The sequence below is a fragment of the Octopus sinensis genome, linkage group LG2 (assembly GCF_006345805.1).
Source record: "Octopus sinensis linkage group LG2, ASM634580v1, whole genome shotgun sequence".
Classification (NCBI taxonomy): domain Eukaryota; kingdom Metazoa; phylum Mollusca; class Cephalopoda; order Octopoda; family Octopodidae; genus Octopus; species Octopus sinensis.
The window spans coordinates 76411631-76438665 of record NC_042998.1 but is presented as its reverse complement, the minus strand read 5'-3'; the positions used below and the strand labels follow the sequence as shown (position 1 = coordinate 76438665).

Below are 27035 nucleotides of genomic sequence, written 5' to 3'. Positions count from 1 at the left end.
GAAGCCCGTCATATAAATATATATATATATATATATATATATATATATTTGTGTGCGTGTGTGTTTACCTCCACCCCACCCCAACATCACTTGACAACCGATGCTGGCGTGTTTGCATCTCCAGTAACTTAGTGGTTTGGCAAAAGTGACCGATAGAATAAGTACTAGGCTTACAAAGAATAAGTCTTAGTGTCGATTTGTTCGACTAAAGGCGGTGCGCTAGCATGGCCGCAGTCAAATGACTGAAACAAGTAAAAGAATAATTCCACACAGCAAACTTTCGTGGCTGCGTAGAACACATCTATCTTGTAAGATGAAAAGAGCAAAGTAAGAGTTTTGAGAGAATAACATGATGGCTTCTAGGTGTTAGAACTATGAAAGCGACACCAGTTATTTTCTATATTTTTAGGCCCACGTGTTTGGACGGGATGCTGGTATGGTTCTGGTGCCACTTTGCCAGCAGGTTGCAGCAGTGTCTTCAGTTACATCAGTTCCTTGCATTAAGTACTGCACAAGTTAGTGTGGGATGTTAGCATGATTCAGTCGCTCAATCGCTGCAGTAGTCTTTAAGCGAGAGTGACCAAAATTGGTGTTGTTGGATTATACGAGGTGGTATCAAAAGATTCCCAAACTAGTTCTGTAAAGCGTCAACAGAGAGCTAACAGTGACAATGCGCTAACAATGCGCCAACAATGCGCCAAGTGACATCGCTGTGTTTACTTTGCAAGTTGTGAAATTTGTGATTTTGTGACCACGTGTATGCTGTAGTCAGCAATTTTGTCATGGACAGGAAGTTGGAACAAAAAGGCAACGTGAAATTTTGCATTAAACTTGAGAAGTCTAATAAAGAGACATTGAGCATGCTTCAGTAAGCTTACGGCGACGAGGCACTGAGCCGTATGCAAGGTTTCGAGTGGCACGGGTGTTGCAAAAGCGAAAGAACGTTCCTGGAAGAGGATTAGCAATCTGGTAGATTTGCCACGAGCATCATCCCCGGAAATGTGGAGAAATTTCATCAGCTTGTGCATGACGATCGTCAGAAGATAATCAACAACATTGCTGATGTTGCTGGTCTGTTGTATGGGCCCGTGTAGGCAATCCTAAATCGCGTCGAAGGCTGTCAAGATCTCCGTCAGCATGTCACTGATGACCCATCCTTTATGTCAAGGATCATCACCGCTGATGAGAGTTGGGTCTACGGCTACAGCCCAGAAACAAAGCACCAGTTGTCACAATGGAAGAGCCCTTCATCTTCACAACCGAAGGCACGACAGAGTTGCAGCGTTTGAGGGAGGACACTCGACGAAAGCACCAGATCTGTGGGTTGCAAAGAATTGAATTCTTCACGACGACAATACACCCTGTCATTGATCTCTCCACACTCGTGAGTTTCTCACCAAAAACAACATGGTATTGCTTCCGCACCCGCCCTATTCACCAGATTTTACACCTACGGACTTCCATCTCTTCCCCAAGATGAAAATGCAACTCAAAGGTCGTCGTTTAAACACCGTTGTCGTGATCAAGAATGAATCGCAGAAGGTTCTCGATTCACTTACAGATCACGACTTCCAGGCCGGATTCCAAAAGCGGTAAGAACACTGGAACTGGTATATTTCTGCGCAAGATGACTTTTTCGAAATAGATGATGTTAAAACTTAAGTAAACAAGTTATTTTATATTAAACATAACTAGTCCGAGAACTTTTTGATACCACCTCGTAATTGAAGTTGGATGTCTATCATGTTTGGGCTGCAATCTAAATAGGCGGCATGGATTAAATACCTTGCTCTTGAGTGTGGGGCAGTTGTGTTTAAAGTGGTATATTTGACTTGTCGGCTGCCAATGGCTTATTCATTAACAGGGCGTAGTGGTAACAATAAGATAGTTTATTCTTCTTGTTGATGGATACTGCAACTTAGTGTAGTATGTGTAGTCTATTGCAGTGACAGAGCCGGTAGCTACGAATTCCAGGTGAGTAAGGAGGGCTCCTGACAACGAACTTCATTTAATGTTAGGGAAGTTATTTCCATGGTCACGGAAGTGGAACAGGGAATAGGATTTAGTACCTGCGAACTTTCATCTTTTCCCCCAAGATGAAAATGAAGCTCAAACGTCGCCATTTTAACATTGTTGTCAAGATTCAAGGCAAATCGCAGAAGGTCCTCAACTCACGGAAAATGACTTCCAAGCCGGATTCCAAAAGTGGCAAGACCACTGGAACTAGTGTATTGCAGCGGAAGGTGACTATCTCGAAGAAGATGATGATAAAACTTAGGTAAATAAGCTAATTTTTTTTATTAGACATAACTAGTCTGGGATCTTTTTGATACCATCTCAGTACATGTTCCTTGTGTTCTGCACAAAATTTCTTCAATGCTTTCTTTCATGTTATATTGTTATAGACGTATAAGTTTAAATGTGCGGCTCTAATTCTTATAGACATGCAAATTTTATTGGTTTATTGCTATTGCTTTATGTTAAGATCTTTTAAGTGACTAAGAGGTTTGAATGCTACTATGATAGCTACAAGTTAACTTTATCACTTTAGATGTCATTTATAAATATCTTAGCCAATAAGGGATTTGATTGATTAAATATTAAATTAAGTATTTTCTATTTAGTTAGTAAGTTGGACACACCTTCTAAAATATTTTCTTGTATTTTTGGGATGTATTTCTCAAAGATTGTGTTGTAATTCAATGATTCAGCACAATGTTTGATGAAATGAAATAAATATTTTGTTTTACTATTATACATCACACAATCTCTCTATATGTAATCTATATGTATAATAAATAACAATTCTCTTAGAAACGATTGTCATTGTCATTCTCTTAGAAAAATAATCATCTTCATTCCTTCTTCATTTATTATTATTCACTGCAATAAATGTACTGTGATTAATCGCTATATAATCTTTGAATTTGCTTAATTATCATTAATCAATAAATTATCATAATAATTAATTGGTTAAGAAGGTGTACAGTTTGTACTCCTTTTTAAGCAGCCTATCAACCAAAATACTCAAATGAAGTATTACTGAACTGGAAAAATCACTACTATTGGGTCATCCCATAAATAATGCATGAACTAAAAGTCGGAGGGATGGGATAAACTACCTGCATCAACTTGCTTTAGAAGCAGGTAGTAATTGTACTTTAGTCTTATTCTTAGTGCAGGTTTTGAAAAGTACAATTCCATTTTAACAGTTATTTTTCAAAGCTATAATAGAAGCGACAAAGGAGTATATTCGGCATATTTTGCTTTATGAGTTCAATAAAGGCAACAACGCAATTGAAAGTGCGAGGAATATTAATGCATTATATGGGGATCAGACAATAAACGTAAGCCAGTGTCAACGGTGATACCAGAAATTCCAAGCCAGAAACTACAGCCTAGAAGACGAGCCTCACCCTGGAAGAATGTAGAGCTTGATGAGGATGTCCTTCAACCCTAGTGGAACAAAATCCTATTGTAACTGTTGAGGAACTAACAGAGAAGCTTGGATTTGGTCATTCAACCATTCATCGACACTTGCGTGCCATCGGAAAAATCATAAAATTAGGTCAATGGGCTCTTCACAAACTTTCCGAGTCTAATCGCATGCAGAAAGTGAACGTGTGCTCTTCTATGCGGTAACATTTCACGAATGAGCCACTTTGGGACCAAATAGTGATTGGGTGATGAGAAATGGGTTCTCTATAATAATGTCAAGCGCCGAAGACAGTGGATGGGAAAAGGAGAAACACCAGCACCATAAGCTAAAGAAGGTCTTCACCTATGTAAGGTGTTGTTATCTGTTTGGTGGGATATGAAAGGTTTATTCCACTTTGAACTTTTAAACCCAAACCAAACAAAAACAAAGGAGATCTACTGTGAGCAGCTTGAATGGCTTAAGGCTGCAGTAGTTTAAATGGGAAACGATACCCCACCAACCATATTCGCTGGACATTGCCCCATTTGATTACCATTTATTCTGCAGCCTTCAGAATCATTTCGTCAGAAAAAATAGGAATCCTGGAGATGAGGTCAGAACAGTAATGGAGGTGTATTTTTCGTCATGGACAAGTAAATTTTGGAAGAGGGGCCTTGCAAGTCTACCAGATAGATGGAAGAGCATTGTAGAAAATGAAGGAGAGTATATTTTAAATTTTAAAAAAACTTTATCTTAATTTTGAAAAGTAAAACAAGTATAAAAAAACCACATTCTTTATGGGGTGACACAATACACACACACACACACACACACACATATAGAGTATCATAATCCAGTTTACTTCCAGTCAAGTGGTGTGGTTACTGTAATCAGTAATATTACAGGTAATAATATACAGAGCAAATGTAGAAGGAATTATGATAAACACAAGATGAACTTTATATCATTAGTTCCCTGCATATTTTTCCCCATTGTGGTTATTTGCAACCTGTGCATTGGATTTTTTATTTGCAGTAGGATGCTGAACCATACGATATCATCAGGAGAAAACTTTGTTGTATTACATTACAGAGATCAAACGACAATTGATCTTTGTAAAATAATGCAATAAAATATTTCTCTGATAATCTGTTATGGTTCAGTATTATAGTGCACTCAGAGCATCCAGTGCAGAATTTGCAAATAACAATGTGGAAACATATGTAGGGAACAATTTATATAAATTTGTGTTTATCATAATTTCTCATGTGCGCGTGCATGCATGCATATGGGTGTGAATGTGTTTTATGCATATGCACATATAGACGCCCATATGCAAACATATACATCCATATACATACACACACATATATATATCGTCATCCATACACACGCAAATATGCATCTCATACATATATACGTACATACACACACACACACACTCACACACACACACACTCAGATATTAAGACAGAAAGTAGAACGTGCAAGACAGAGGAAATCATACAACAAAGAACTGAAGATAGAAGACAAAATAACAAGTTCAAGAAAGAAAATATACATCATAAGTTGACATACCAAAGAACAATCACAAGGCTTAGGATAGAGAACAGAAAACACAATTCACAAAACATAAGACAGTGAATATATGATACTGCTGCAAAGTTCATATCACACATGACTCAGAAGATAAGAGGGTATGAAGAAGAGTAATACACAATGAGAGAAGCAGAGTATCAGAAATGCCACATAAACATCAAACAGAAGGAAATGTTATCTAATATGACTCATAAAAAGTAAGCAATTCACACAAAATCGAAAATAGACAAGATATAAATTCTGTAAGACAACAGTTACAAAAGATGTAAATATACAATGTATTATAAATGACAGAACAAAGTAGAAGATAAGATAGAAGACAAGAAAAAACAAGATATAATATACAAAATACAAAATATTAGTGAACAAGTGGAAGATAGAAAAGCGAACATAAAAAGTACAAAATTTAAGACTTTCAATACAAAAGACAACACAGAAAAGGGTGTCTGAGCCAAAATCCAAGGCTCAACATGAATGATTACAACACCATATAAAAGACATAAAAGAGAAAATACAATACAAAAGACAGGTCATATAAGACAATATACTTGATCCAAGACATTAGACACAAAATACAAGACACAAAGGAGAAGAAATAAAATAAAAGACAAAAGTAATCAAAACTGTAAGTCATAACAGATGATAGGACAAAACAGCTGACAAACAACAGAAGACTCAAGATAAAACACACACAAGACTGACTGATTAGACAAGCTAGAAGATATAGAAGCTATGCAAGAGAAAAAGAAACAAAAGTCAAAGAGCAAAAAAAGATACAAAGGAAAAGAGAGACCATGCAAGACAATGAAATTAAGAAATAAAATTGCTTTGCAAGGCATATACATACCTCTTTTTTGCACATGAGATCTTACTCCCTGTACAGTCAAATAATCAACTACTAAGTTGCATTTCTGAATATCTAAACCTTCTTCTGCTACAGGAGTTGAAACCAGAAGTTTGCACACACCATTCCGAAACATTCCAAGTGTATCTTTTTGCTTATTCAATGACATACCTGCAATAGTAATAGTAGTAGTAGTAGTAGTAGTAGTAGTAGTAGTAGTAGTAGTAGTAGTAGTAGTAGTAGTAGTAGTAGTGTAGTAGTAGTAGTAGTAGTAACAACAACAACAACACAACAACAACAGCAACAACAACAGCAACAGCAACAGCAACAACAACAATAATAATAATAGTCTTGAAGAGAAGCAAAATCAAATGTATGGATGGGCTGGCAATACCATCAGGGGAAGTTATGAAGCAGATAGAAAAGACAGGCTATAAGTACTTGGAGATATTGGAAATGGATAAATTGATGGAGAAAGAAATGACAGAAAAATATAAGGTAGAGTACTTGCACAGACTAAGACTGATCTTTTAAGTCGAAATTAAATGGATGGAATAAGACTGAAGCTATCAACACCTGGGTGGTTTAACTCCTTAGATATGGAGCAGGGGTAATCACATGGCCAGTAGACAAACTAAACAACTTAGACAGAAAGACAGGGAAGTTGCTGACTAAATATGGGATACTCCACCCAAAAAGTGACACAGACAAACTGTATGTAGCAAGAAAAAGAGGGGAAGAGGACTGGTTGGATCCAAACACAGCATTAAAGCAGAAGAAAACAACATAGCATGGTATATAAAAAAATGCCACAGAATCACTATTATTGGAAGTAAGAAGGTCAGGCTTGTGTAGGATGGAAGATTGCAAAGATAAAGGACTTGAGAATGAATGAAACTGAAAATAGGTGGATAAAGAAAAGAACGCATGGGAAATTTCATAGAGATGTTGAAGACAAGACAGACAGAGAAGATGGCTGCGGATGACTAAAAGTGATTTAAAACTGGAAACGGAGGCTCTAATCTATGCTGCCCAAGAGCAGGCACTAAGAATGAATTACATCAAATACAGAATAGACAATACATCAAAAAGTGATAAATGCAGAATTTGTGGATAAAATGGTGAAACCATATGGCATATTACCAGTTAATGTATGCCACTAGCCCAGAAAGAATATAAGAGACGTCATGACAATATAGCAAGAATTATCCATTGGACACTTTGCAACAAGTATGGATGTGAGAGAGCAAAAAAGTGGTAGAACATAAACCTGAAGGCATCATCAAAAATGATAATGCAAAGATCCAATGGGATTTTAAGATTCAGTACAGCCATAAGATAGAGAATTGGAAGCCAGACATAGTATTAATTGAGAAAGAAAGCAAATGATGCTTGATCATAGATATAGCATGCCCAGCTGACAACAAGGTATGTGATAAGGTTAGCTTGGGAGGTTAAACAGTTGTGGTTGCTGAAAAAGATGGTAGTAGTACCAATAATTGTCAGAGCCCTGGGAACGGTGAGTAAAAATCTTGAGAAGTACATGGAACAAATAGGGGCTGCAATAAGGGTGGAGCACTTGCAGAAAACATCACTGCTTGGAACCACTCAAATACTCCGGATGGTGCTTGAAAAGTAAGAGGTGTTACCTTAGCTCACTGGTAGTAAACATCTGACACCATAGTACATCTCCAGCATTAGAAGCTGTGCAAAGACAATAACATAATAATAATTATTATTATTATTATGATTATTATTATTATTTCTAATTTTTGCCACAAGGGTAGCTTGGGGGAGGTGGGGATGAGGTGATTACATCGACCCCAGTGTTCAACTGGTATTTATTTTATCTACCCCAAAAGGATGAAAGGCAAATTCAACCTCAGTGGAATTTTAACTCAGAACATAGTGGCATGCAACTAAGCATTTCATCCAGTGTGCTAATGATTCTACCAGCTCTCCACCTTTATAATAATAATAATAATGATAAAAAGCAAGAGTAATACAGCTAGTGATTATAGACCAATCACTTGCTTATCATTAGAGCAGAAGCTTTTAACAGGAATGCTTTCAGAAAGCATTTACAAGCACCTTTACAGCCAGAATCTACTGCCAGAAAAACAAAAAAAGTTGCAGGAAGAAGACTAGAGGAATGTATGATCTATAATATATAGACAAAGCAGTTCTAAATTAAGTAAAATCTAGAAAGAAAAAATTAACAATAGCACAGATAGCATATAAGAAAGTCTATAAGATGATTCCACACTCATGGATAAGTGATTGTTTGAGTATATTCAGTATTGCAGACAACATAAAAGAATTAGCATTAGAATGAAGAAATGGCAAGTAGACCTCTACTCAGATGACACAACATTAGGGAAAGTTAATATCAAGAGGGGAATTTTCCAAGGAGATTTATTATCCCCTTCAATATTTGTCTTATGTTTAATCCCCCTCAGTTTAGTATTCAGGAAGGCAAATGCAGAGTCTCAGTTCAGAAATTGTAAGGGAAACATTAACCATTTGCTCTACATGGATGATCTGAAGCTTTTTAGTAAGAATTATTATAAAAAGAGATAGATTCCTTAACACAAACTTTAAGAATCTTCAGCAAAGATATAGATATGGAATTTGGCATGGATAAGTGTGCAATATTAGTCATGAAAAAGGAACAAGTAGCCAACAGTGAAAGCATCCAATTACCAGATGGACAGACATTAAAATCACTGAAAGAAGAAAAGAGTTATAAGTATCTAGAAGTATTAGAATCTGACAGATTACTAACTGTAGAAATGAAAACTAAAACTGAGAAAGAGTACATCAGAAGGGTGAAGAAGCTAATGAAATGAAAGCTAAATGGTCCGAATCTAGTAAAAATCTGTAAATACTTGGGCAGTGTCATTACTTAGATACTCAACAGCTTTTGTAGATTGGACAAAATCGGAATTAGCAAAGCTAGACAGAAGAACTAGGAAGGAATCAATATGAATGGAGGACTCCACCCAAGGACAAGGGTAACAAGATTATATTTACCTAGAAAGGAAGATGGAAGAGGGTTAATATCAGTAGAAGACTGTGAGAAGTTAGCTAGAGTAGATATAAACTCCTAACTAGGTAACAGTGAAGAAAGTTTACTAAGAACTGCTAGAGTCGCAGCATGACATAGCAAAACCAAAAAGCCAAATGAAGTTAAAAACCATACTGATGAATTGTATGAACATGAACCCAGTAAAGTACTAGAAAGTAAGAAATATAAGATGTTGTGAGACTTTAACATTCAGACAGAGTTATAGAAGCTAGATGGCCTTATTCAGTAGTAGTAGATAAAGAGAATAGAAAGTGCCAAATAATTGACTTTACAGTCCCAAATGATGAGAAAGTCAATATGAGAGGTATAAAGAAGATAGCATTGAGTTACAGAGACTATGGAAAGTGCAGGTAAAATGTATCCCTGTATAGGTGCATTAAGCACTGTCCCTAAAGATTTGAACAGATGGATAGAGAAAATATGGTATAAAACCCAGTTTAGTACAGCTCCAGGAAACTGTTATTAGGGGCAGCTAGGATACTTAGGTGGATTCTTGGCATCTAAGGTTACTTGTTGTAGCCCGATGTTAGGAAATTTTCTTTTCCAACAGTCTAATCTGTTCAGCATATATGAAATGAAGTAATAATAATATCATCATTATCATTTAGTGTCCAGTGTCCATGCTAGCATGTGCCAGACTCTAGTCTGATTTGGCATTGTTTTCAACAGCTAGATGCCCATCCTAATGCCAACCACTCTAAGAGTGTAATAGATGCTTTTACATGCCATTGACATGGGTGTCAGTTGCATGGCACCAGTATCTGCCACAACTATGATTTCATTTGGCTTGATAGGTCTTCTTTAGCACAGCATATTGCCAAAGATCTTAATCATTTGTCTTTGCCTCCATGAGGCCCACTGCTTGAAAGGTGCTTTTTATGTGCCACCAACACAGGTGCTAGTTGCACAACACTAGTATCAGCTACATTGCCTCTGTGAGGCCAACACTTGAAAGGTGCTTTTTACAATCCACCAACACAGGTACCAGTTACATAACACCAGCAATGGCCACAACTGTGATTTCACTTAGCTTGGTGAGTCTTCTCAAGAACAGCATATTGCCAAAGGTCTTGGTCACTAGTCATTGCCTCCGTGAGGTCCAACATTCAAAGATCATGCTTCACCACCTCGCTCCATAATAATAATAATAATAATAATAATAATAATAATAATAATAATAATAATAATAATAATAATAATAATAATAATAAATGTCCTGAGACAACACTTGGCTGTGGCTCTCATTGCTTCTGATCTTAACTTAATAGAAGTAGTAACATGTAAATGGTTTTGTCTTGGTGTAAAAGATGGGCTACAGCAAATATTCTGCTCAATACCACAAATTTGCTGGTCAGTTGTTTGACCTTAACCAGTTGAGCATGTCGTTTGGTGGCTGATGACATGTGCATTTCTGATCACAGCCATGTGTTGAGAGGAATTCTTTGGAGTTTGAATTCACCTCTGGAAATATGGGTGTTTCATTCAACATCCTTAAACAACCCTAATTCAGGAACCTTCTGAGTGGGATGGGCTACTCGACCTAAAGAAAATCCTACATGGGTCTTACCTGCAAGGTGATGTGCTATCTATCTTGATGTGAGATCACTATGTCATGCACATATAGCTGTGATAGTGTGCCTTTATCAGATGAGTAGTCATGATGGGTACATGGGGCTTCATATATTTTACCTCAGTGTCACTTTGATGCATGCACTGCTCTCTCACTCAATAATAATAATAATAATAATCCTTTATAATTTTGGCATAAGGCCAGCAATTTTAAAGGGAAGTGAAAGTCAGTTTCATTGACTCTAGTACTCAACTGGCACTTATTCTACCTCCTTGAAAGAAGAAAAGCAAAGATGACCTCAGGCAAATACATTGTGGGGATTGCCAAGAAGAGCCAGCAGTTTTCTTTGGTCTGTTTGCTATAATGGAGAAAGTTATATAGTGGACAAGATTAAAAAGGCTGAAGACAGAAAATTTCCTCTTCAGTCATGTCCTTATCAACTTATTCAGAGAGAGAAGTGTTGTATGCTCTGACATACAGAATCTACTCTCAGTCTGCACCTATAGGTCATTTGAGAAAAGGCTTTTGCTTGGTAGTGGGGGTAATCTATAATTTTCAAGGCTCTTAGTTTGACTGAAGATGGCAATACAATATAGGGATATTTCATTTCCTACTCTTTTGTATTGTTGTTTTCTACTTATTTTCCTATACTCAATTCTACTTAAACTTCAGTCCTTGTAATGTACCCCCATCAGTTTCTAATATGAAAAATAAAGAAACTACTACTACTACAAGGCAGTGAGCTGGCAGAATCATTACCATGCCAGACAAAATGTGGCATTTCGCCCATCATCATCATTTATCATCTGCTTTCCATGATGGCACAGGTTGAACAGTTTGACAAGGAACCAATGAGCTGCAAGGCTGCATGGGTTCTATGACTAGATACTCTTCCTAATGCTTTCAATGTTCAATTTCATAATCACATTGGATTGTTACAACTTACAGAATCTTTACCTTAACATTCTTGATTAACCTAACCCTAACCCTGGGGTTTGCCCGTATCTTGTCTTTGCTCTATCTAATCCATACTTACCACACATCTCTCAATGATTCATTCTTGTGACAATATCATGACTTCTGTATTCTTTTTGGGCCGGCTTCACGTACCCATTCTCAATATACCATACAGTCTCACCTTGGTCATCACACAACCTGCACTTGTCACTTTCAGCTGCACTGTCAATCCTGCATTTCATGTAATTTGTCTTAAGTGTTGTTTTTTTTTCTCTTTCTGTGCAACACAGATAAGCATTTGTCTCTGGCTTCAAATTACTCTTCCACAACCAGTTCCACCTTTAACTGGAATCTATATTCCTACTCACTTCTCTTGCAAACTAACTGTACATCTTTTTTTTCCATTCCATTTTATTTCATCCTCCTTACTCATATTTTCTTTGTAAACCTCTATTTCCATACCAGTATATATCCTGACTATACCAGATATTCTTGCTTGAAGCAGCAAAGATTCTCTGACACTCTTGATGTGCCACTCCAAAATATGTTCTTCTGAGCATATACAACATACACAGCTGATTAGCCCTTGTGCCCATCTTTGTCAGGTTAGATACAGCCTGTCAATATCGCTCAGGGGATATTATTATTATTATTATTATTATTATTATTAATATTTTCTTTCTTCTTTTGATTTTGTTTCCATTTCTTACCAAGTGTCTTCCCAACACCTAGGGCAAAGGAACTAACTATATACATTGATTGGTCACTAAAATAAACATACCAGATTGTTAATTTACAGTCAGGTTATATGAAAGTAGAGAAAAAAAAAAGAAAACAGAAAAAAGTAAAACAATTTTACATGGGTTGATATCATTGTCAGTGAAAATGCTCTTCTCAATATGTGACGTACCAATTAAAACAATTTTTTTGCATTTCTTGCATGGATGTTAAACCAGGGATCATTCTCAAATAATTTCAGTTCATTTGTAGAACATTCCTAGTGCTCCTACAATCACTGGTATTGTAATTGCCTTGAGATTCCACAGTTTTTTTTTTTATTTCAATGAGCAAATCTTTATATTTTCTGACCTTGTCAAATTCTCTTGCCAAGATATTATGATCACAAGGAATACTCATGTCAATCAATAAAGTGACTTTATTGGTTTTGGTCTTTAAAGAATTGCTACATTTTCTTCCTCAGTTACAGCCTCAGAGTGGTGTTTATACCATTTGTCACTCGTTTTGATTTAATAATACCAACATAATAACCATGGTAGGTATTGGCCAACACTGTCACATGTTAATTTATACTCCACTGGTGCTAAAACTTTACATCCAGTAGCAGCAGCAGTAGTAGTAGTAGTAGTAGTAGTAGTAGTAGTAGTAGTAGTAGTAGTAGTAGTATGTAGTAAGGTGATAAGCTCCCAACAAAGTGAAATCACAGGACAATTTCAGTCATCAATTGAAACCATTTCATTCCAAATAAAATAAAAACATGGAAGTTACAATCTGAGGGAGCATCTACATAGTCACTCAATCTGCAAGAAACAGGAACTACTGGATAAGATACTGTGCAACTACATAGGATTTTGCTGCTGCTACTGATCCAATATCAACCTCATCTGTGAGATCTATCAGCTCTATTTTTTGTTTATAACTGTTACACAATAAATAGACCATACTCAAGTGATTTATTTTCAATATCCACACAATCATCCCCTTGGAAATATCATATTTTCCTACCATGTAGCATCATATTGCTAATACAGATTTCATACTATTTGCCCTGAAATTTAATGAGGGCTTATTTTCTAGCTCAAGACTTTGCTTAACTCTTTCACATTCATAAAACTATTGTCATCCTTTATCTAAATATTTTTTATGGTATCCAGATTTAACTGGTTCAAAAAATTCCATAACCTTCTATGAACCAATAAGACAGAGCTCAAGCAGTCACTTCTGCTACAAATAGCAGCCAAATATTCCTCAAATCATACCCAACTGTCCTAAAAAAGCAAGGACCACATGTCCCCAGTATGTTAAAAAAAAAAAAGGATGGTAACATCTAGAATGAATTTAACCACATATCTGCTTGACCAGAGCTACCTGGAGCAACAACATATTCATCAATTACCGTTCACAGTTGTAAACTCGCTTATATAGAGAACCTTCATAACTGCAAATAAATATATAGAAAGTGAGCATTATTATACACACCAGGAACACTATCTTTATTTAATCCTGCCATCAAATATTGTGGATTGAAATCAGCTGTTTCACTTTTATCTTTTAACACCTTTGCCAAAATCCTCGTCAAAATTTTGGTCTCAGCAAACACTATGACACGGGAATCTGGTTTATCATGAAATTTTTTCTGGATTAAATCTACAAGTTCCAAAAGACATGAACTTTCAGCCTCCAGTTCTTCTTGTGTGCTATGACCTTCAAATTCCTCTAGTTTACCTAAAATAAACAGAATAAAATAGATTAGATTTCTTTTTGTCTCCATTCTTTCATTAGCTGAGCTCAAAATATAAATGCAGAAAATGAATGTAGACATACAAACAAAAGTAAATTAACTAAAGGGCACCTTATTGGTTTTCTCATAATCTATTATAGCTTTAGAATACTATGGGAAAAACTGTTATTGGATCTTTTCTTTAAAGAATGAAATATTATTCCTGAACTCAAAGGACTGCATAGCACGACATCCACATAACTAGTAACACCAATGATATATAGGGGACATGAGTGCAGGTGATTATGATAAATGTCTAGCACACAGTAGAGAACATTGTTAACAATTCTCCCAGAGGTGAATACCAATTTCTTGTTGATGACCTAAGCACACATACAGCTATGCATATAAAAGCATGCACATATTAGATTGTCTGCAAGAAATGTGGGTTAGAATTCTGCAGTCAGCCTTTGGCGCTTTCTATCCTAAAAGAGTTTTCAACACAATATTTAAATGCAATTATTTATAGTCTTGTGTGCTTCAAAATACACTGTTCCAAAGATGATATATATGTTTAAATATATATATAAACACACACGCACACACATATATATTTGTGTGTGTGTGTTAGACAGTTTGACTGGAACTGGTAAACCAGAGAACTGTACCAGGCTCCAGTGCGATTTGGCATGGTTTTTATGGCTCAATGCCCTTCTTAATACTAATCACTCCATGAATGTAGTAGGAGCCTTTTATGTGTTACCAGCATGGGTGCCTTTTATGAGTCACCGGATTAGTTGCTTTTTACATGTCTCTAGTATCAGCTACGACTACAAATTTACTTGGCTTGATGTGTTTTTTCAACCACACCAAATGGCCAAAGCTCTTAATCATTTATCATCATCTCTGTGAGACCCATCATTTGAAGATTATGCCTCACCACTTCATCCCATGTCTTTCTGGGTCTACCTCTTCCACAGATTCCTCCACAGTTAGAGATCACACTTCTTTATACAGCTGCCCTCATCCATATGCATCATATGACCATACCAATGCAGTCTTCTCTCTTTCACACTACATCTGATGCCTCCTATGCCCAATTTTCCTCTCAAGACGCCTGCACTCTGTCACACATGCACACTGACATTGCACATCCAGTGAAGCATACAAGCTTCATTTCTTTCAAGCCTCCACATGTACTCTGCAGTCACAACCCATGTTTGACTGCATACAATCTGCCTTTCACTCTGAAGGAGAGGCCCTTTGTTAATAGCAAAGGTAGAAACTTTCTGAGCTTTGCCCAGCCTATTCTTATTCTTGCAGCTATGCTCTCAGAGCATCCACCTCCACTGCTGACTTGGTCACCCAGATAAAGAAGACTATCAACTAGTTCTAGATATCCCTCCTGGCATTAGATGGAGTCTATTTTCTGTACATTTCTAGTGTTTATTGTATCTGTACATGTAAAGAATACTGTTTCTGTTAGTCTTCTAGTGATACCACTGCACCCTCTTATGTGTCCACAGCTTGCACTGAGGACACCATATGGAGTTTCTCCTGACACTTTTTCTACATATTGGGCAGGGCCATCTCCCAGAAGGGATTTGTGATTTGTCTGCTTTCCTACTTATCAAGACTTTGATCTTTGTTAAATTAACTCTAAGGCCCTTTGATTCCTGTCCATGCTTTTATACCTGAAATTTCTTAAGGGCAGCCAGTCTTAAATTCCTTAATTATAGCTTGGAGACTATGACAAACAAGAGGGGGCTAAGAACCAATCCCTGGTGGACCCCTACTTGTACACGAAACTCCTTGCTATACTCACTGCGAACCCTCACCATACTGATAACATCTTTGTACATGGCTTGTACAGTTCTCACCAGCCATTCATCTATCCCTAGCTTCTGCATTGCCCACCAGATAAGGGAGTGGGGGGACCCTGTCAAAAGCTTTCTCCATATCAACAAAAGCCAGATACAGAAGTTTATTGTTGATCAAGTTTTTCTGCTGCAGTTGCCTCACTAGGAAAATAGCATCAATTTTGCTTCTCCCTGGCACAAATCTAAACTGCACTATATCTATGCTAACTCTCCTCTTGATAAATTGAGCTATGACCCTTTCAGCAACTTTCATGACCTGGTCCAGTAATTTGATGCCTCTGTAATTATTTCTGTCTAGGGCATCACTCTTGCATTTGTAACAGTTGACTATAATATTGCTACACCAATCATTGGGTATAACTCACTTGTGGACAACCTAACTATATAGGTGACCAGATCATATCCCACTCCACCAGCTATTTTAATCATCTCAGTAGTTATTCCTAATGGGCTAGAGGCTTACCCTGTCTTCATATCCTTAATTGCTTTATCTACTAAGCTACTGCCAATTCAGATAGCCAGCCCCTCTGTTGGGTCAACATTAGGCAGGCTCTCCTTCTCCTGTGCATTCTCTACATTTAGCAATATTTCATTGTGGCACTTCCAAGCTTCCTTCTTTGCAGAATCACAAACTGCATGTGAGCCATCATCCATACAAACACACTTCTCTGCTACTATGTCATGATTTTCTCTTATACACTGTCTTGCAATCTAAAACACTTCAAATCTCTGGTCCTCACATCACTCTTTTCTCCTTCTCCCCTGTCTTCTATACCTGTCTTCTAGCTTCCCTCCTAGCTACCTGATATAGTTCTCTGCTACCACCATTCTTACAGTCATTTCAACCCACTTTCTTCACTCTAATGGCCTTGTCTACAACATCATTCCACCACATCAACCTAAGTCTGGTTGGGATTTTGCACTAGCCACAGATTTAGTCTGTGGCACTCAGCAAGCTGTCCCACAGGAACTCCCAGTTGCCCTCTATGTTACAAGTCTGTAATTTCTCTTCCTTCTCGTTAAATTTCTCAATTAAGGTGTCCTTAAATCTCTGACAATGTAAAGGATTGTGAAGCTTCCAAATCCTTCTTTTTCACACTGGTTAGCTTCTTGAAATCCTTCTAGCCTAAAGTCTAAAGTCACTAGTGACTAATCTATATTAAGAGGTACATTCTTCACCATGGGAGATCTTGCATTTATGAGCAATCATGTATCTCACTTTCTGGTTGATGTTGCAGATCATTAGGTTACTTGCATCACAAAACTCCAGTATCCTTGTTCTTTCTTCATTTCAGGAACTAATTCCATGTATACCACGAAAGATACCTGGCTACTGCCCACCATGTTCATTGAAATTACCAGCCACAAAGATGGGGGTCATTGTCATTTGTCTTTGAGATAGCCTGCAGAAGAATATCATAAAAGTGGTCCTATTGTTCATTTGGTACCCCTACAAGGAAGGGTGGGGCATAGCCAGAGAAAATTGCTGCTGTACTACTCAGCAAAACTAGCCAAAGCTTAAGTACAGTATTGCATACTCTCACTACCTCGATGACCTTATCAAATCATTTCTCTGCAAGGAGTATGCCCACACCACTTACCCCATCACTGTTGAAACATGGAAGAGACGTGAAAGACATTAAATTAATTATAATTAATTTAATTATACATTACCATTCTTATCAGTGCAAAAATGAAGGATACATCAAAAAAGTCGGAACAGAAGAAGAATTATGTTATTACAGGATTCTGTATTCAGTCCGTGTCACATAACTTGTTTAGATATCAATAAAAAGATTGTGAAAGATAAAATATAAAAACATGGTTAGGTAGTGTTGAGTCGAGCATAGTTGTGTTATGCAACATAGACTCAATACAGTATCCTGTAACAACATAATTCTTCTGTTACGACTTTTCTTATGTATCCTTCATTTTTGCACTGAGGAGAATGGTAATATATAATTAAATTAAGTATAATAAATTTAATCTCTTCCATGTTTCTTACATGTTGGTATTAACATTTGAAATGATCGTACGCATGGATTAAAATTTTATCAAATTAACATCTCTTCTCCATCTTTAGTTGTTTGTTGAGTTTATATAGGACTGTGTTCTATAAATGCTCATAATACACCTTATATATATATATTATGTGGTAATGCTTCAACAAATAGAAAAGTACTCAATAAGTTAAGAGAGTAAAGACAATCATATAATAGAAAACCACAAATGTTGTAAATACAGCTACCCAGGATTGAAATAATAATTTATTCCACCATTTATCAAGCTGAAAACAAAACTGTTTGTTAGTTACCTTTTGAGCAAATAACATTTAAATAAGAGATGCTGGTAAAGAAGACAAGAAGAAAAACACAAGGGCAATAACCAAGATTACATGTCTATATGTCATTTACATATACATCTTTTCTGGAACAGTGTATCTCTAAGCACACACAAAGCTATATATATGCATGTGTGTATGTATATATACATATACATATATATATATATATATACATACATACACCTATACGTACATACATATATACCTATACATAAATATATGTATGTGTGTGTGTATATACTGACTCCCGTGCTGCTGGCATATAAAAAACATCATACAAACATGGTCGATACCAGGTTCGCCTGACTGGCTCCCATATCGGTGGCACATAAATATCACCAACCAAACATGGCTGATGCCAGTAGCCGCTGACTGGCTCTTGTGCTGGTGGCACATAAAAAACACCATCCAAATGTGGCCAATGCCAGTACCCACTGACTGGCCCCTGTGCCAGTGGAACGTAAAAAGCACTATCCAAATGTGATCAATGTCAGGCCTACCTGACTGGCTCCTCTACTGGTGACACGTAAAAAGCACCGACTACACTCCCAGAGTGGTTGGTGTTAAGGAGGGCATCCAACTGTAGAAACCAAGCTAGATCAGATTGGAGCCTGATGCAGCTGCTGGTTCTCTAAACCTCAGTCAAACCATCCAGCCCATGCCAGCATGGGTTAAACGATGGTGATGATGATGATACACACACACACACACACACACACACACACATTATGACTGAAATTAGGTAAAAAGAAACAGTACAGTAGACCAATATATATGTTAGTGTGTGCAAAAATGAACCCATTTCAATAGAACCAGCAATACAAGGGTGGACCAAAAGCTTCATAGGCCAACTATGAAGGAGTGATGCTAGAGCTGTGAAATCTTGCATGCATTAGTTTCAATCTTCATATTAATAATTGCATTGTTTCTTTCCAGGTAAACTAACATCTGACTGTTCTAAGAAAACTTCAAACATAACTGGTAAAAACTTCACTTTAAAATGGACAAAATTTGGCATTGTTGTGTTATCAAGTACCTGCAGAAAAAGGGTTTATCTCTCAATTATGCTGACGTGATGGCTTCATTAGGGGATGGTGCAAAAGTGTGCAGCTGAATTTATGAGGGAAAGGGAGAGTCTTGAAGATGACCCAAACTCTGGACATCCTGAAATTGCCATCACCATTGAAAACATTGATCATGTTCGCAACATACTGGTGGATAACAAGAAACTGACTATGAGTCAAATAGCCAATGCTATTAATATATCTCATGAGAGAGTTAAGAATATTGTACACGATGAACTTGATATGATGAAGGTTTCTGCTCGGTGGATGCCATGTCTTCTGACACCTGATCAAAAGCACACCCGGCTGATCACATCACAGGAAAATCTGATATTGTTTGAGGCAGATTCACAGGTTTCCTTGAACATTTCCAAAGCTAGGATGAGTGCTGAGTTCATCACTTTGAGCCAGAAACAAAGTGACAATCCATGTAATGAAACACTTCACCTCCCCTATTCCAAAGAAGACCAGGGTTGTTTCATCAGCAGGGAAAGTGATAGCCTCAGTCTTTTGGGATGCAAAAGGCATTTTGTTTATTGACTATCTTTAAAAGAGCTATACCATCAATGGAGAGTATTATGCTAACTTGCTGAGGCAGTGATGATAGGCTATCATTACAAAACGCACAGGAAAACCAACAAAAGGTGTCTTGCTTTATAGGCACAATGCTCCAGCACACAAGTCCTTGGCTTCAATAGCTGCTGTGCATGACAGTGGCTTTGAATTGGTTGATTAACCTCCCTATTCTCCTGATTTGACCCTATTTAACTATCATCTATTCCCCAACATGAAAAATCACTTGACTGGGAACCAGTATTGCACTGATGATGATGTCATGTCTGCTGTTGATAACTTTTTTGACCAACAGGATGAAAGCTTCTTCATCAATGGGATCCAAGCACTGCAACACTAATTGAAGAAGTGTGTAGACTGCAAGGGAGCTTATGTTGAAAAATAAATTACATTTAGTCACATTCCATGAGAGTATCTTGGTCAGGTTATGATTTCTGCAGCCAACCCTCATATATATGTTCAAATTTAATTATCTATTCTAACATCAATGTCTACTTTGTATTCCACAATTTACAATAACAATGAATAAGCAACCAATGTAATAAATTAAAATCCCTCAAGCTGCTGCCCCATCATTTCCACAATTCAATAATTCAAACATATGAAAGAATGTGTGAAGAATATACATACAAACAATACTCTTCTAATATATATATCAGGCATTAAAACAAATGTAAGGGTGAGAGAATATGCAATTGTGTCTATATGCATATGCATCTATTAATTTTGAAGAATTGAAAAAGAAAAAGATGAAGGTGAAAATAAGAATGAAGTAAAATTAAGGTAATATTAACTCACGTTTTAACAAAATCTTCAAGTTTTGAAAGGCATCTGTTTCAAGTGTTTCATTCTCTATATAATCATACAATATTTCTAAGGCATCCTTTGCACGATAGCCATTCAGTATCCGTAAAACTATGTTACATTTCTGTGTAATATAAACACATAAATAAATGATTTGGTAATTGCTTATTTTTGCTTTTATTATTATTGATTTCTTAGGGAAAAAGTCAATTCCTTTGAATTTATACTGATATTATTGATTGACAGATCTCCTGTAACAGAAGTACCGAACCTATGGCTAGATGCATATCACAAATATTAAGAATATCCAAACTTTAGTTTTACTCACTTCATTTACAAACAAAAAAAATCTCTCAGTATCATTTTAATTTTAATTAATGATACACAAGGATGATTGAAATTCTGCCCTAAATTATCTGAGTTATCATATATAAAATGGGAATTTGGAGAATAATTTGGATGAAGAGAACTTACTTATTCACTGGTACTCCATCGGTTACAATGATACATATTCTAGTTGATCTATTCAAAAGAACAGCCTACCCATGAAATTAGCATGCAAAGTGGCTGAGCTTTCCACAGACATCTGTATACTTAACATAGCATTGAAGGAGATTCAGTGTGACACAGAATGTGACAAGGCTGACCCTTTGAAATACAGGTACAACTCATTTTTGTCAACTGAGTGGTGCAAAGAAAAATAAAATGTCTTGCTCAAGAACACAATGTGCCAGTGGGAATGGAACTCATGATCTTATGATCATGATCTGAATACCTTAACCACTAAGCCAGAAATAGTACTAAAATAAACAACAAAGTATGGGGTGTTTGAATCCAGTACTAGATACCTAACATTCTTATAAGGCTCTTCTCTAAAAATGTTTTGGAATTTCTGTCATAAAAAATAGTGAACAGCAAGTTTGTTCAAGGTGAGATTTGAATTCAAAATAAATCTCACAAACATTGTTTTTACACTTCTTTAATGTTTTTGCTATGGTGCACATTCAGACCCATAGTTAAGTTTCAGATTCACAAGCACATATACACTTTGCACCAAAAACAGTATGAAAATCCAGTATTCTTGATGTATATATATGTTTACAACATAATCTTAAAGAAGTAATCTAAAAAGTTTGCATGAAATTCTCAACAAAGTAGTATCATCAGCTTTTTTGGGTGGAAGAGGACAAGCCTGATATGAGACAGATGTTTTTCTAGTGCCCTCACACTGACATCCAACACAGAAAGTATAAAAATAAAATCAACATTATAGTAATAATTATTTTAATTTTTTCATTATCTTAACAGTGTACTGGAAGAATCGTAACCATTCTGCATGAAATACTTGGCAACATTCCACTCAGTTCTCTACACTCTGAGTTCAAATGTCACTGGGCTCAACTTTGCTTTTCATTCTTTCAGGGGCGATAAAATAAGTATCAGCTGATTACTGTGGTTGATGTAATCAACTTACTCCCTCCCTTGAAATTCCTGGCCTTGTATCAAAATTTGAATTCATTGACATTTGGAAGGGCATCCAGTTGTAAAAATCTTGCCAAAACTGACCTCGCTTGTGCTGGCGCCACATAAAAAGCACTCGGGCTACTCTGCAAGGTGATTGATGTTAGGAAGGACATCCAGCCTAAAAACCATGGTAAAAGAGATACAGAAGTCTGGTGCAGTCTTATGCCAAGCCATCTCCTGTCAAACAGCCCAACCTATGCCAGTATGGATGGCAGACGTTAAAAGATGATGATGATGATGATTGTGACAGATGGAAGAATGATTAAGGCCTTTAGGTATTTCATTTTATCTCTTTCTATTCTACCTTTATATATCATGAGAGTCAATTTTTTCTTTGTACAGGTCAGGTGTTTATAACATAAATGATGAAGTTAGGTACTGAGGTACTGATTTAGTCAACCATACCTTCCCACCAAAATGAATTGGTGACTTTATGGCAAAGTCAAAAATCACTTTTGTTACTGTAAGGAGTGACAAAACTAATTTTGTACTCGATGTGTCATGATCACTGCCATGATCACAACCATATCAATTTGTATATATGCCATACATACAATATTTGTTTTTGTGCAAGTGTAAAAGGAAACCAGTTGATATACATGTGGAAGAGGCACTAAGAAGTGAGAAAAATAATACGAGTGGAATATAAAAGACTAAGAAAAGTTCATTGGCTAAGGGGAGGTTACTCTTTTGGTTTCAGTAATAGGAAAACTAAAATAAATATTTTTGCCGCTTTGAGACCGCGACCTGTTCACTAGCCCGAAATTTTGTCAGTGAACAGGTCACGGTCTCAAAGTGACGAAAATATTTTGACAAATTAAATTTAAATGTTGAAGTGAATCTAAAATAAATAGTATATAGATTAACTACTTGAGCACAAAAACAATTTTCTTTGAGAAATGATTGATTTAATTTAACACAAGTATTTCATTAGTGCTTATTTCATAGACTATTTGAAGAATGAAAGGTTAAGTCAGTTTTAGTGGGATTTAAATCTGAACATAAAGAGACATGACAAAATATCTTGCAAACTGTACTAGCCATTGCTGTACTAATTCAGCTAAAGTAGTATATTGGTGGAATCATGTATCTGATTTAATCAACCACATTACATGATTGGTACTAACTTTTATCAGTCTCAGATTAACAGTCTAAATATTTAGAGTAGCTTATGTGATACTTCTGACGATATTTTATTTGGGAAGTAAAACTATTTAGTGTGTTCTGACTTCTTTGTATCAGTTATTGATTGTTAATTGATACAAAAGAGGAATTCAAAATTAATTTTCTTTTATATTATCATACACATTTATTACTATAAGTATCTACTTGAAAATTAGAACTTTCCTAGGCATTGAAATATGGCAGAGATAATATTTTATTTAGACCATTGTTGTTATTATTGTCTAACCTGAAGTCATTTTTGATTGAGAAGAATTACACGGTTTTTGTCCTTGGGTAGCAACTATTATTTCCTATTTGTTTAGCCCTAGAAAGTATGAAAAATGGCTAATGTCTCCTTCAAACTTTGCTTTTGTTACATTTATTGAAACCCCAAAGAATCCCTCTCAGAACATAGTTATGATGCTCCCCAACTACTCCTGCTCTTGATAATATCAATAGTAATGCACATATTGTAAGCCACAAAGGGACATGCTCAAGTGTCTGTGGTATTGAGCAGTATATTTGCTATAATGATATTTCTGCTTCAGCAACTCAGCACTGAATCTGAAATGTAATGGAAAATAGGTCAGTTTCAAAACATTGATGTCCAAGTCACAAAAGCAAAGTTTGAAAGGAATAGTAAGCATTTCCTTTGATTTCTTTAGAAGCAAATAGGAAATAAAACATACCAACCAAAAACAAAAGGAAAAATATTTTGTTACACAGTGTCATAATCAAAGGCAATCCAGCCATGACCATTCAGTTTTGTTTTGGTTTTTTTTTTAATATTTAAATCTACATTATTTAATGAGTGTTTCACTTTTTTGAAAATAGGAGTAAGTTTAGCTAGCTATTTCTAGCAAGTAGAATGACTGCATAATAGGTTCCTTGTCAGCCTGTTATTTGGCAGTTTAGGGGAAATTGTAGCAGTCTAGGTTAAATATTTTACAGTGCTCAGTCTTGAGTTACTACAAAAAATCCTGCCAGTGACCAACTTCCTCTTTCATATCTAAGAAGTTGATTCCACATAAGTAATATACTGGGTTGATTTAATCTATTGTTTCTACTCCTACAGAAAAAGTTAATCTCATATCAAACATAATCGTTATTACTGAGAAGGAAATAAAAATTAAGTTTAAAGAAATTAATAATTTTCTATGTCAGCAAAGAGTATGATGAATAGCTCAAAATATTAAAATTTACCTTTCTCTAAAACACACAAAATAATTCAGAAGACTGGCAAAACAAGGGTACTGAACTGGTAGAATAACATTAACAGGTTATAGTACAAGAGAGTTGGATTGATAGAATAAGAGTGATGACTTGGTAGAATAAGAGTAATAGACTGATAGAAAAAGAGTGGAGAAATAACAAGGTTGGTAAAGCATTAGATTAAGTGTTTTGCAATACTTATTTTATGTCACTTTATGTTTCTGAGTTCAAATTCTTCCAAGGTCAATTTTGCCTTTAATCCTTCTAGTGGTAATAAAGTAATCTACCAGTCAAGTATTAGAATCTATTTCATCAGTCACATCACTCCAACAAATACAGCTTTGTTAGAAACTGGATTAGTAGAATTGTGAGAGAATCAGACAATTTGTCTTGCAAAATTTGTTCTAGTCTTTTACATTCCTACTGGGCTCAACTTTGCATTTCATCTCTCTTTAGTCAATAACAATATAAGTCAAATTTCTTGTTTTGTGACAATATTAGAAACAATACTATTATTAAGTACAGTCAAAGCAATAAATAGCAGAATCAAAAGAATGGTGCTCCAGTGACTTAGTACTCAGTTACACCCTTTTGTATTCCAGGCTCAAATTCTGCCTATGTCAACTTTCTCTTTCATCTGACAGTCAAACTACCATGTTTTAATAGAATTAGCATGGTTGTAAATATTTTTTAACTTGTCCAACACCATAATAAAGTAAGGAGAATTATATGGAAACAAACTATTTTGTACTCTCATTAATAAATAAAGAGAAACACTCAAAAAAATATTTTCTTGGGAATATTTCAGAACCACTGGATTTCATCAACTACAATCTTCCCTAAAATGTGTGGCCTGTTATTTTATGTTAGAAATTAAGCAGTTCTAAAGATTCACAGGAGTTTGAGTCTTTAGAGCAGTTTATGTGATACTCTTGATAATATCAACAATTATTTCCATCCAGGTTTTCATATAACAACAGGCAGGATTCATCTCATATATACATATATCAAAAAGTTCCTGGACTAGTTCTGTAGTATGCCAACAGATGGCAGCACATAATTGCATGCAGAGTGAGAGCTAGCAGTGACATTCACAAGGCAATGTGCCAAGTGACATCACTGTGTTTACTTCACAAGTTGTGAATTTTGTACTTTTATGATCATGTGTATGCTGTTCTCTGCAATTTTGTCATGGACAGGAACAAACAGCCAATGAAATTTTGTGTTTAACTTGGGAAGTCTGCTACAAAGACATTGAACATACTTTGGCAAGCTTACGGTGATGAGGGATTGGGTAGTATGCAATGTTTTGAGTGGCACAGGCACTTCAAAAGTGCAAGAACATCTCTGGAAGACCCAGAAATGTGGAGAAAATTCATCAGCTTGTGCATGAGGGTCGTTGAAGGACAATCAACAACATTGCTGATGTTGTTGGTCTGTCATATGAATTCATGCAAACAATCCTAACATCTGAAATGAACATGTGGCATGTTTCTGCTAAGTTTGAGCCCTGCCTGCTGACCACTGAGCAGTAAGAACATCGCATTGAACTGTCAAGGTCTCCATCAGCATGCTGCTGACGACACATCCTTCATGTCAAGGACTGTTACGGCAGACAATAGTTAGGTCTACAGGTACAACTCTGAGATGAAGCAGCAGTCATCACAATGGAAGAGCCCGTCATCTCCACAACCAGAGAAGGTACAATAGAGCCACAGCTCAATCAAGAGCATGCGCACCGTTTTTTTTTCAACATCCATGGTATTGAGCATCAAGAATTTGTACCCCAAGGCCAGAACGTTAATCTAGAGTTCTACTGCGACATTTTGAAGCATTTGAGAGAGGACGTTCAATGAAAGAGACCACATCTGTAGAGTGCAAAGAATTGGATTCTTTACGAAGACAATGCACCCTGTCACCAAGTTCTCATCACTCATAAGTTTCTCACCAAAAACAACATAGTATCACTTCTGCACTCACTCTATATACCAGATTTAGCACCTGCAGCATTCTGTCACTTTTCCAAAATAAAAATACAGCTCAAAGGTCGCCGTTTTAACACCATTGTTAAGATCAAGAGCGAATTACAGAAGGTCCTCAACTTGCTTACAGAAAACAACTTCCTGGCCGGATTCCAAAAGTGATAGGAATGCTGGGGCCAGTGTATTGCTGCACAAGGTGACTATTTTGAAGATGATGTTAAAATTTAGGTAAATAAGATATTTTTTATTAAACATAACTAGTCTAAGGACTTTTGATACCACCTCATACATACTTCCTTTCAGATTTATATACTAGTGCCTGATATATACATATAGACGGTCTGACAGATAGACAGACAGATATTCATTGTTCGTATATATACTTGGAGATAATACACTTTTCCTTTTGCCCTTTAAACACACGTACTATTTATTTGATCTTCACTTAAGTTTATATTTGTATTACTTTTAGTTTGTACGTCTGTCAAATATATGTTTTAACACACCTTTTCGCATCAGGAATTTTGCAAAACAAGCACACACACACAAGTGTG

General features: G+C 36.2%; 1 protein-coding gene and 1 long non-coding RNA gene across 3 annotated transcripts in view; one reads left to right on the top strand and one right to left on the bottom strand.

Moving 5' to 3' along the window:
- LOC115232631 (probable ATP-dependent RNA helicase DHX58) overlaps window positions 1–27035 on the bottom strand; it is a 146381-nt gene that overhangs the window by 931 nt on the left and 118415 nt on the right. For both annotated transcript variants that reach the window (XM_029802626.2, XM_036514355.1), the window contains 3 exons: window positions 20594–20723; window positions 13694–13939; window positions 5865–6032 (listed from right to left, as the gene is read on the bottom strand). In XM_029802626.2, coding sequence (XP_029658486.1) covers window positions 5865–6032; window positions 13694–13939; window positions 20594–20723 — 544 coding nt within the window. The remainder of the gene's footprint in view (window positions 1–5864; window positions 6033–13693; window positions 13940–20593; window positions 20724–27035) is intronic.
- On the top strand, window positions 805–25980 carry LOC118768258. The gene is made up of 3 exons (XR_005004089.1): window positions 805–1035; window positions 4338–4344; window positions 25905–25980. It is a non-coding gene; the product is annotated as an uncharacterized LOC118768258 (long non-coding RNA).